Genomic DNA, 12,139 nt, shown 5'->3' with positions numbered 1-12,139 from the left:
TCTCAAATTACATATAATGTTTAATATAATTTATCTTTTTTTTTTTTTTTGGAATAAAATGACTGAAATAAGGCACAATTTGATTACACACAATAGAAACAATCCATTCAATGATATTTAACTTGATTTCTCTATTTTCTTCACATATTTTATGCATATTATATTTTACCGTTAAAGAAAAACAGTATTAAATAAATAGTTTGGTGTGCTTTTGAAATGAAGCTCTAATGGGACACAATGATAATAGTAATAATAATAATAGAATTAACAATAAATATAAAAATGGTTATTTAACTGTTTAGAACCTAGTTTTATTCATTTTATATTTTTCATAATAAGATATGTTTGGGACGAATGGGGAAGAATACATCAATAATATCTATTTTAAAAAGGTAATTTGAAAAGTGGCAAATATAAATTAAGGTAGAGAAAGATTTTAAAGACAGCTTTAATGTGATCATTAAATAACAAAAAGAATAAAAAAAAAAGCTGAAATCTTCATCAGAAGCTATGTGCAAAAGAAATGTTTGACATGACGCATAATGAATAAAACAAATGCCACCAGAAGAAGAGGCCTTTCATTACTAAATGCCAAAGTTAGTCCTCCATAGCAAAGATCTGGTGTCCAAGGATACGAAAACAGCACAATTCATATCTTACAAGTGAGCGTGGCAAGAACAATATGATAGGCTCAACATGAGATAGCATGTAATGGGCTTGACAGAAACATGAAATAATCATACGAACTGAACTTTTGGACCTCCACGCTTTTAGGCAAAACCCTAGTAGTACATCACACAAAGAACACAATCCTTAGAGTGAATCATGGTGGTTGCAGCATCAAGTTTTGAGTTGGCTTCTCTGCGGCAAGGATTAGAAAACTCATAAAGTTAGAAGTAAAAATGGATGGAGGCACGTACAGAAGAATCCCTGAGGACAGCGCGCAGCAATCCACAAAAGCACTGAAATTTGGAAGACGATTCATCTTCCAACAGGGCAATGACCTAAAACATACCGCAACAGAGCTTGAGCAATATTGCTCCGAAAGAATGAGCAAAAATTCCATTATCAAGATGTGCAATACCGACTTGGAGGCTATGGAGGCTGACAACCGTAATCCTGCCAGAGGTGATCCAACCAGGTTCAATCTTTGGGGGAGTGAATACTTGTATATTCAAATGCAGTTATAGTTAAATAAACCATCTAAGGTGCAGTTTATGTATAGCTGGAATAGCAACAAGCATCGATGACCTCTTAGGATAATGCTGTTAATGCATAACCCTGTGTACTCTGCTGAAGTTTTTTCATAAAAATAAAGCTACAATGCTGCTGTTATAGCACTTATAGACTGTTCCTTAAATATATACACCTTGTCTAAGAGCCGAGGTGCGTGCGATCTCATTTTCATATATCATATTAATGGTAAACATTCAAGGTGTGCTCTTCCATGATTCAGGAAAACTCTTAAGTTTTATTAGATGCAATTTGTCATTGAGCTCAAAGGCTGACAACAGCGAAACCTCCTCAAGCAGTTCAGCTGAGACGTTTAAAAACACTTATGCAAAAGAGAAGAGACCTGAGCCCGCATTCATTACTCAAAACCTTGTTCAAGTGTTGCGTTCTGAGATTTCAAAACAGCCTTCACTTGCGAGAGATCATCTTAAGTGGTGCTTCAGCTGGAGGGTCGCCAGCGATTAACATTTCTGCATAACCTGTGCTGTCTTTTGCCTTTGCATGAAAAAAAATCAAAGTTCAGATGGAAGTTCCATCAGATATACATGACTTTGGAAAAATACTTTTCTTTTGGAAATAAATTAACACTTTAATTCTGCAAGGATGCATTGAATTGATTGAGTGTATCAGTAAAGACTGTTACATTGACGCAAACTATTTCTATTTATAATAAATGCAGTCCTTTTGAACTTTCGATTCATTAAGGAATCCTGAAAGACGTATAATGATGTATAATGGCTTCCAAATTAAGCAGCACAACTGTTTCCAACGTTGATAGGATATTAAAAATGATTTCTGAAGGATCATGTGAAGACTGGAATAATGATGCTGAAAATTCAGCTTCCGTCCCAGAAATAAATTACTTTAAAATGACTATAATAAAATAGGAAAGTTACTTTAAATTGTAATAATACTTCACATTATTCGTTTTTACTGTATTTTGAAATGTATTATTTATTTATGTATGGTATGTACAGTCATGACTCAAACCCATGTGAACACCCCAGCTCTAATGTGTTAAAAGTACTACTGCGTGCTGCACCATGGCAATATGTACGTTTTTAATATATTCTCCGTAATCGAGAAACGTACATAGGTCCCCAAGTTTTACCCTTTTGCGGGATCACTAACTGTCCCGCTGAAGGATGGGCAAAGTAGAAATGATCAGACAGAGAGTCGATTAACTGTTGCTCCAGGTCCAGAAGCTCCACCCCTGGATAAGACGCAAGGACCGCCTCCACAACTGATTGGTTCTCGGCTCGTGACATGGTGCAAGTGGAGTAGACGACCACTCCTCCAGGACGCACTGCTGCTAGTGCCGAACTGAAAAACAATAAAAACCACAATCAGCCAACCATTATTAACATTAAAGTAGAGCACTTTCTAAAACGATGTTAAAAAAGCAGTGGTGTTATTGTTAACTACAACTAAAACTATTAAAACAAAATTCACTAATTGAAATAAAGCTGAGATAATAACTATTACATGAAAAACTTAAACTGAAATTAAATGTTTAAAGTCCACCTATTATGCTTTTTTGGATATTATTTCATGTAGTGAGTTATTTAGCTGTTTTTGAATTTAAAATGTGTGCAAAGTTTAAAAGATTTAAGTGCACAAAGTTTGTGAGAAACGTGCATAATTCCAGCCTATGGTCTTCATTGGCTGCCTGCGAACAACGTCTACTTTGACCCGCACTCAAACACTGTAGTTGTAGCGGAGGCCTGGAAGAGTTTGCTTTGTGTTGTCGATATTTCTACGCTGCAAAAGCAAATCCACTTTTCATGCACTTCCAAAGGATGATGACTCAAAGGCTTGAATTGATTCAGTAAAACCAACGGCAGTTCTAGTCACTGTGTATCAAGTGCTGAGGAAGCCTCCGGAGCTGAAATTCAGATACGGTAATGGCGGTTTCATTTCTAACACATGTTGTAAGCGGTAGACCAATCACAACACACTGGGCCATCTGACCAATCAGAGCAGAGTGTAAGCTTTCAGAAAGGATCTTTTATCAAACTGTTTCATACACTGTGAGAAAAGAGGTGATTCTGCAATGTATATTATACAAAAATGTAAGTGTTTTTCGACATTGGATCCATATAACCAGTTGTAGGAGACCTCCAAAACAAATGAATAACCTTTGAAACAGCATAATAGGGGCACTTCAAGTTCTTTATGTATTAAAATTAAAAATGACAAAAGCACAAAATTACTCAAACTTAAAAAATACTAAAATGTTACAATAATTAAAATGTACAAATAAAAGCTATAATATTAATAAAACAATAAAACACTATAATAATAAATCAAAATATTAATAAAACACTATAATAGTATAGAAATAATACTAAAATAACACTGAGAAAAAAAGGCTTGAAACTTTTTCAACAGTCAGGTGCTTAACCTTAATCACTAGTGTTCTTGTTTATGTGATTTATGAGGACACAAATTTGTATGATGTGTGTATTACACTGCTATTACAACTTAAACATGGTTTATGAGGACATTTCATGAGTCCTCATAATTCAAATAGCTTAAAAAACAATGTTTTATTAAATATGTAATAATGCAGAATGTTTCCTGTGATGGGTAAGTTTAGGGATGGGGCAGTTTAAGGGGATAGAATATACAGTTTGTACAGTATAAAAACCATTACACCTATGGAATGTCCTCACAAGTATAGCACAACAAACTGTGTGTGTGTGTGCGTGCGTGCGTGCGTGTGTGTGCGCGTGTTCCCATGATAGATATTTACCAGAGCAGCTCCTTCTGTAAGAGTGGTAGTTGAGTTCTCTCCTTCAGCCACATTTCCCCTTGGTGGGTATCAGGGGTATAAAGCCAACTCCGGTCATTAGAGCACGGGGCATCAACAAGCACCTGACACACATGGACGGAGCAACGCACACAGACAAACACACATCAGAGAACAGGTTTTAACTCCGCAGGGAGGGAAAAAACAGTGTACGAGACTGAAGGGGAATATTTCATGTTCACCTGGGGGATGGCGAACATAACACAAAGAGGAAAGCAGAAGGACAGCAGGGACCTGCCGGTATCGGCCTCATTAGCTCTTTAAAAGAACCAACACACTCACACCGTCCTCTGTGAGACCGGCTGGGCAAATGAGAGAGTGGCTGAGACAGAGAGAGAGAGAGCTATAGTGGAAACACCACACACACCTGGGGCCAATAATCTCAAATCGCACCTGAGCTAGAATCTTCTACAGTGGTTAAACAAACAACTAGCGCGAGCGGCAAGAATCTCCCTGAAAGATTCAGATGAGCAATAGACAGGACTGAATGAAAAAATGATCCAAACCTCTCTTTTTCTCTGGAAATCCTGCGGCCCCATACCCACCAAAACCCCTCGTCCCTTGCTCTAGCTAAGCTCATCTTTCTCGGCTTCCTTCGAGACTACTCTCTCCTCATTAGAACTGGCTGAAACTGCAGTCAAGCTGACAATTGAGCCCCACTGTTTTTCTCCCTGCCAGCTTTGTATTAGAGCCTCTTAATTCCCTCTCTTAGCTCTGCTGCCTGTCTGGCTAAGAGAATGCCGGGGGGCACTCTGGAGACCGACGTCACTAAAGGACATGATGGTGTAGAAAGACCCCCGCGGGCCTGACAATGTGATCTAGGAACGGCTGCATTTTTAAGAGGAAGAGCCGAACCTGTTTCCCTCTTATAAGTGCCAGCACTGATGAAGTGATTTGATTATGGGCGTCAGAGACATATTCTTTTGACATTTCGGGACAGGAGGTTTCATCACCACAGCTTGAACGTGTACCTGTGTCCCCTCCATCGAGGGTCCCGGGGATCTTAAGCATCTGTCCAATGTGAATGGAGGTCAGTGAGAGTAAAAACAAAACAAAAAAACAACACTGCCACCTTCTGGTTGGATCGGTGTATCACAGTGTACTTATACAATTCACTGCAGCTGAAATGAAAACTTGTGGCAGTAAAACCCAAATAACTTTTATTTATTTTCACACAAATTATGATTACAGCAGCAGATTATTGATTATTAAAGACTTACTTTCCTGCGGTTCCTTGCACAATACTATGTTATGACCTCAAAACACTGTTAAAGGTGTTGTATGTACGTTTTTGACTGTACTAAAGCATACAAATACCATAATATATTTAGGAATTGAAATGTGCGTTCCGTGTCGGAATGTCTGTTTTTGTTTTGGTCAGTGCGATACCGCCACGTTGCCAATTTACCCAATAGTATTTCGCCACCACAGGTTGACGGTTGGCGAAAACACAGCATATTGCAGCCATGGAAGCCAGCGAACAAACTGGGTCAGAGATCGCAGATTCTACCTGACCTAAAAAGCCAGTAGCACCTCACTGCAGTACACGAGATCCAGGGGGCAGAGTTGGATCCAGATCTAAGGGGTGGAGATGGGTAGGTTTAGGGATCAGGAGGTGGAGATGGGTAGGTTTAGGGATCAGGGGGTGGAGATGGGTAGGTTTAGGGGTGGGTTTAGGGATCAGGGGGTGGAGATGGGTAGGTTTATGGATCAGGGGGTGGAGATGGGTAGGTTTAGGGATCAGGGGGTGGAGATGGGTAGGTTTAGGGGTGGGTTTAGGGATCAGGGGGTGGAGATGGGTAGGTTTAGGGGTGGGTTTAGGGATCAGGGGTTTGAGATGGGTAGGTTTAGGGGTGGGTTTAGGGATCAGGGGGTGGAGATGGGTAGGTTTAGGGATCAGGGGGTGGAGATGGGTAGGTTTAGGGGTGGGTTTAGGGATCAGGGGGTGGAGATGGGTAGGTTTAGGGGTGGGTTTAGGGATCAGGGGTTTGATATGGGTAGGTTTAGGGGTGGGTTTAGGGATCAGGGGGTGGAGATGGGTAGGTTTAGGGGTGGGTTTAGGGATCAGGGGGTGGAGATGGGTAGGTTTAGGGGTGGGTTTAGGGATCAGGGGTTTGAGATGGGTAGGTTTAGGTATATGTAAGGTGGATTTCGTGTTCTGCAGTGAGGACCATCTCTAAAAAGCCTCCACACTCATCTAAAAATCTCTATGAACGGGAGCATTAAAGCGCATTATTACACGGCTCTGTGGAATGCTTGATTCTGATTGGTCAATCGCGTCATCTAGTGGCATGTTATTCATTGATAAAAAACGCTGAAAACAGATTACACAGGTTCATCCTGGTTACTGAAGTCAGCTAGGAACGTTTTTTCTTTGTGGAAGTTTTGCTTTTGGTGAGCTAATAAAATATTAAAACTCAGTTGAATCAATATTTTGTGTACAGTCATTTAATTATGCCATCCAGTATCATGGCCTCGCTCTCTCGTTTCATACAAACACAGCTGCTGCCATTTCGTGAAACACGAGACACAATAAAAGAGCTCAAAATCTTGTAGAATCAAGCTAAAATGCATGGTAGCTTCAGCAACTACATTTATATCTCTAGTTTTCTTTTGTTTACACTATCGGATAAGTTTAGGGTAGGGTTTAATGTCGGTGGTACGTTATTTTCAAAAGCATTTAATTTCTGAACTGCTATGATATGTACAACATCTAACATAATAAAACAATGCCAGATTCACGTTCACCAGTATCGGAGAAAGCTGGACATGTTTTTAGCGTCAGCCACTGAACATTTCATTTTGAAAGTGACGTGAAACATGCAAGAAGCAGAGTAATACCATTTTGTCGAAATGTCGCCACAGGGATGTTTTTTCAGTGAGCCTCTGTTGAAGAAGAAAAAAAAGAAAAAAAAGTAACTTCTCCAGGCATTGCAGCCACCCTGAGCCCTTTTCATTTAAAACCATCACGACACCTCCTGTCGCATTGTGTATTCGTTTACCTTTCTGCTCAGTGGCCCGACTCTTCTCTCACCGCCAGAAGAGGATAATACTCAGTCAGCAGTATCTGGGAACCTTAAAAGCTCCATATTCACTGCTTGATTGGCATGTTTGGCCTGGAGGGCTGCTAGTGACCTGCCTAGTGTCTCGTCACCCCATGATGAGTGGGAAAAAATGCGTACATATGCAGCTTTGCCTTCAAATGACTGAGTGTGCAGAAAACCTCTATTCCACCTTGCAGCTTTTTTGGTTGCTTTGAGATGGAAAGTAAGGGCTTGCACTAAGTGTTACGCCAACTGTGATAAATGAGGGAGTTTGGAGGCAGCATCCGTACTCATGTGTGAGATTGTCACTCTGACATTCACAAATAAGCAGGGATTTTTTTTTTCAAACACTTGGATGGATGACATTCAGGGGAGGTTAATTCAGTGCATTTAACTTCTGCAGTTAAAAGAATCTAACAAATGTTAGATAATGTTCTCTCCTATGGAGAAGTTGATGATTCGTTCTGGGTAAAAATCAGTGCTTAAAATAGCGAAATTATGGCTTAAATGTTGTAGTTTTATTGGCTGTGGCAGATGAGCAGAGGTGAGAGTGGTACCTTGTCGTACGCCCCTGGCCGGACGCTCCCAATGCTCCGGCCGTCCAGGTGAGTCACTGAAAGCAGATGTCGTAGTGTAGGAGGAAAATATGATTCCAGAGTCTTCAGTAGCCAGTCATGTCTGTGCTTATCCAGCTCATTACAGTGCAAGAGACCTGGGAGTTAGCACAAATATAATTGTTACATTTAAAAGGGGTCATTCAATGAAAATACATTTTTATTAGAAGTTACAGTACTAAATGTGCTGTAAATACAGTACTGAACAACCAAGTCTAAGAAACAAAATACCCTACTGTTCAAAAGTCTGGAGTTGTATGCAAGTATGATTTATTTATTTATTTGTTAAATGCTAACCAAGGCTGCATTTGTTTGATCACAAATACAGTAAAAAGTAATACCTGCTAACACTTTATTTTGTTGGTCCCCCAACAGATATTCTACTGACTATAAAGTAACTTGGCAACTACAAGTCAACTTATTTTACAAACCCAAACCCTAACAACTAACCCTAACCTAACAGTCTAATACTCTTAATGAGAGTTAGTTAACAGTTAAAAAGTAACTTATAGTTAGTTAGTAGAATGTCTAAAAGTGGACTATCAAAATAAAGTGTAACCTAGTGGTGACATTTTATTTCAATTTAAAATAACTTCTATTTTAATATTATTATGTTTTAAATTATTTAAAATTAATAATTAAAAAATTAAAACATTATCACTGTGATGGTAAAGCTACATGTTTAGCATTGTTACTCCAATCTGTTCAATATTTTTGTGTAAACTTATACTAACTATAAGTAACTTTGCAAGTACATGTCAACTTATTCTACTAACCATAACCCTAACCTAATCGTCACAAAATGAATGTTAGGTGACTTGTAGTTGCAAATCAATGATAATTAGTTGACATGCAGTTGTAAAGTTACTTCTACTCAGTAGAATGTCTAAATTGGACTAACGAAATAAAGTGTAACCTAAAATTCCACTAGCCACTTATAATTCCTGTTGACATTCTTTACTTCAAGAATGATTCAAAATTAGAAAAGGCAACAGACCAGCCCACTTATTGTTCTTATTTTAACATTTTGAATTATCGGTGCTTTTAAAATGTAGGCCTACACTACACTATTGATCAAAATGTTGGGGCATTTACGTAAAAAAAAAAAAAATTATATACTTATATTCAGCAAAGATGCATGAATTGATTTGGGGGGGGGGGGGGAAATGTCTTATGTTGATATGACATAATACATTCATATATATATATATATATATATATATATATATATATATATATATATATATATATATATATATGGAGGCTGAGCTTTGTTACACTTAAAGTAATACACTTTATCATCTTTCAGAAGATGACAAGAGAGATAGAGAGAGAAAGAAAGAGAAGGAGAGATTTCAAAAACCTTTGAAATGACACTAAATGGTGTATCATTAGGTATGTTCCAGTCAGAGATCATTTCACATATATTAGTCATGGCCCTGGCTATGGCTAACCTGACTCTAGACTATAGGTTTTGTAACTTACCAGGAGTGGCTGTCTGTAATATGGCCAGACTTTTCCCCCCAGGAGCTGCACAGAGATCAAGCACGTTTTCTCCTTCCTTCACATCCAAAGTCAGTACTGGGAGAAGAGAGGCTGCATTCAGGAGGTAGTACTGCTTTAACCAGCCTGGGTGGTGGCCCTGGGTGGGAATACGCACCGGATCCCGATGAATAAAACACTGCAGGGGGATGGGTGTCGTATGGGACTGGGATTCAGGATGTGTCGTCTGTGGAAGGAGGTTTGTGTATCCAAGCGCTGTGAGACACTGCTTGAGGTTTGTAAGGTCACTGAAGCGATTAAGCAGGACACCGTATTGCCATGAGAGTGGATTCAGAAGCACATCCCTGAAGACATCAAACATTAATGTGCGCTAAATTCAGAGATTGTTTAATATATTGCACTTCTGTAAATCAGGTCAAATCTTACATTTCCAGAAAGCTAAATAGTCACAACAACAACAACAAAAGTACTGTGAAAGTATCATGGTTTGGTAACACTTTACAATACGGTATTGAAATCTGACTGAATTTGTTTGTGTATGTATATGTGTATATGTTGTTGGATGTTAAACTCAAACGTGCTGTGTCTGTCAGTATTGGCCAGGACGCTCTTGTAAAAGAGATTCTTAATCTCAATGTGCTTTTTCCTGGTAAAATAAAGGTAATGAATGAAAAAAATGAAAAACATTGTGGAAAGAGGCCATAGTAGCCTTTAAGGGGTGACAAGTTATCCTAAGGCTCTAAATGATTTGGGACCTGTTGCTCTGACATCATTGGTGATGAAATGTTTTGAGAAATTTGTCAGGGATGAATTTTAATCTTTTAGCTTCCCGGGCAAGAAGGGGAGTTGAGGATGCCTCATCCACCCTGTTAAATATGATTGTGAAACATCTGCAGGGAAGTAAAACCCATGTTAGATTGCTCTGTGAAGATCACTTTTAATACTATTCAGCATATTGTGTTAATAAAACAAACAGATTTCAGAGTTTAAATTAGAATGTAAGATAGTGGGGTGGTTATTAGATTATTTTAAGAGATAGAATGCAGAGTCCTTTTCAGACACCCTAATACGTCCACAGGTTCTCTTCAAGGATGTGTTCTCACCCTTACTCTACATTTATATACTAATGATATTGTAAGCAAACACATAGGCCTATAGGCTCATTTTAAAATGTGCTGATGATATACTGTTATTGTTAGTTTGCTGACTAAGGATGAGAATTGTCACGGTCTAGCAGTAAATGATTTTATGACATGGTGTGACGGTGCCTTTTTGAAAGTAAATGTAAAAAAGACCAGAGATATGGTAATTGAGTCCTTTGGCTTCTCGACCAACAAGAGTGAAAGATCGAATGGTGGAATGGGCTAGCTGTTAAAAGTACCATGGGCTTATCATTGATAATATGTTGCGTTTTGATACTCATGTTGAAGCAGTATGCAAAAAAAGGCCAGCAACGGTTACACTGACGGTGTTCTTATGGCCATGTACTATGCATGTTATATTGAAACTGTCCTTTGCTTCTCTATATGCTGTTGGTATGGTATGGTAATGTAAATGTTAAACATTGAAACTCTTAAATGGCATTGTCAACTAAGGTAGTTTTGAACGGTTTGTTTTTATAGAAAGCTAGAGCTATTCTTGCAGGTTGTAGCCTACTCATCCACTGTTTCATTAATTTAAAATGCTTTCTTCTGGTATACGTTATAGTATGCCTGAACTTCAAAGCAATCGGTATAACTAAAATAAACTAACAATGAGCAATTTTATTTTACACATGTTTTTGGCTAATCTTAGTTAATAAAAATGGTCATATTCATTGATGTTATGGTCATATGTTAACAAATTCAACTTTTGATTTTAATAATGTATTAGCAAATGTTATTATTAATATTAACTAAGATTGATAAAATGCTTTAGAAGTATTGTTCACTGTTAGTTAATAAATGAAACCTTATTGTGAAGTGTCACCCATGGTTTTAAATGTAAAACCATAATACCCTTACCATAATAAATGTTTTACCATAATAAAATAGTAAGTGAAAGCATGCTAAAAATGAAGAATGAAAACGTTTTAACAGTATTTTAGAAAATTATTATTTTGAAAAATCCTACGCCCACCTTGCACTACACCACTGCTCTCCAAGCTCTTCACTGTACTGTGCATCAAAATGCTTCAGTACAGGCTTACAGACTTGCCTCTGGGGTGCAGATTTACACTGTGCTGCAAGCTAATGATGTGAACAATTATTTAAAACATATTTAAATAATAATAAAAAAAAATAATAAAAAAAAAATATATATATATATATATATATATATATATATATATATATATATATATATATATATATATATATATATATATATATAATGATTATAACTAGATATCTTATAGTTGATACACATAAAACACATTTATAAAATGCTGCCAGTGTTTTTTCTGTAGTAATATAAACATAGACAAGACATCTGGGTGTTTAGTCCGCTCACCGTATTAGTGACTGTGCAATGAGACGAGGCGATTAGAATACACTTAAAATACTTCAGATCGAGAAGAGAACTGCTTGAAAATCCCTTTATACACCATAATTTCGGAGAAAACATCGATGTTGGTAACGTTATACCGGTTTTTTTTTAAAGTATGTATTGTCCGTCTTCTGACCGTGTTCCCCCAGAAACGTGAATTATGATATTAGTTCCGTGTTTCTATGTTCACAGGTCGGCTTTCGTTCCGCGTCAGGTCATTTGCAGCCTCTTATATACTGTCTATGTTTGCAGCACTACTATGCTACACTGTTTTCTGGTCGAATGCATTGCGAACCGCGCCAACAAACACCACCACACTGGTTCAACAAAACTCAACACTGTGTGCCCTTGTTACAATGTAAAATACGTGCATTGTAAAAAATAAAATGAAATGATCAAAAAAAAGT

General features: G+C 37.8%; 1 protein-coding gene across 3 annotated transcripts; it reads right to left on the bottom strand.

Annotated features, from left to right (window-relative positions):
• Nucleotides 1-354: 354 nt before the first annotated feature.
• Nucleotides 355-12,074, bottom strand: nsun3 (NOP2/Sun RNA methyltransferase 3). 3 transcript variants are annotated; one of them, XM_079617420.1, is made up of 8 exons: nucleotides 11,697-12,018; nucleotides 11,325-11,434; nucleotides 9,189-9,550; nucleotides 7,647-7,801; nucleotides 6,887-6,931; nucleotides 4,228-4,367; nucleotides 3,989-4,110; nucleotides 355-2,556 (listed from the first exon to the last, which is right to left on the bottom strand). In XM_079617420.1, the coding sequence occupies exons 1-7, from the start codon at nucleotides 11,808-11,810 to the stop codon at nucleotides 4,032-4,034; spliced, it is 1,005 nt and encodes a 334-aa protein (XP_079473546.1). In that variant the 5' UTR covers nucleotides 11,811-12,018; the 3' UTR covers nucleotides 355-2,556; nucleotides 3,989-4,031. The 3 variants fall into 3 exon arrangements, with proteins under 3 accessions (XP_079473546.1, XP_079473547.1, XP_079473545.1); XM_079617421.1 differs by lacking the exon at nucleotides 6,887-6,931 and having other exon boundaries at nucleotides 11,697-12,074; XM_079617419.1 differs by lacking the exons at nucleotides 4,228-4,367; nucleotides 6,887-6,931 and having other exon boundaries at nucleotides 11,697-11,939.
• Nucleotides 12,075-12,139: the final 65 nt, after the last annotated feature.

Source organism: Phoxinus phoxinus (assembly GCF_949152265.1).
Source record: "Phoxinus phoxinus genome assembly, chromosome: 6".
Taxonomy (NCBI): domain Eukaryota; kingdom Metazoa; phylum Chordata; class Actinopteri; order Cypriniformes; family Leuciscidae; genus Phoxinus; species Phoxinus phoxinus.
This window is presented reverse-complemented; position numbering and strand designations above follow the sequence as displayed.

Coding starts and splice junctions, on each gene's coding strand:
- nsun3 (XM_079617419.1), bottom strand. CDS start 11,810: ATGTTTTCTCCGAAATTATGGTGTATAAAGGGATTTTCAAGCAGTTCT. Junction 9,551..11,324: donor GAGCAGTGGTGTAGTGCAAG/GTGGGCGTAGGA, acceptor TGATGTCTTCAG/GGATGTGCTTCTGAATCCAC. Junction 4,111..7,646: donor GGCCAGGGGCGTACGACAAG/GTACCACTCTCA, acceptor CATGTGTGTCAG/GTGCTTGTTGATGCCCCGTG.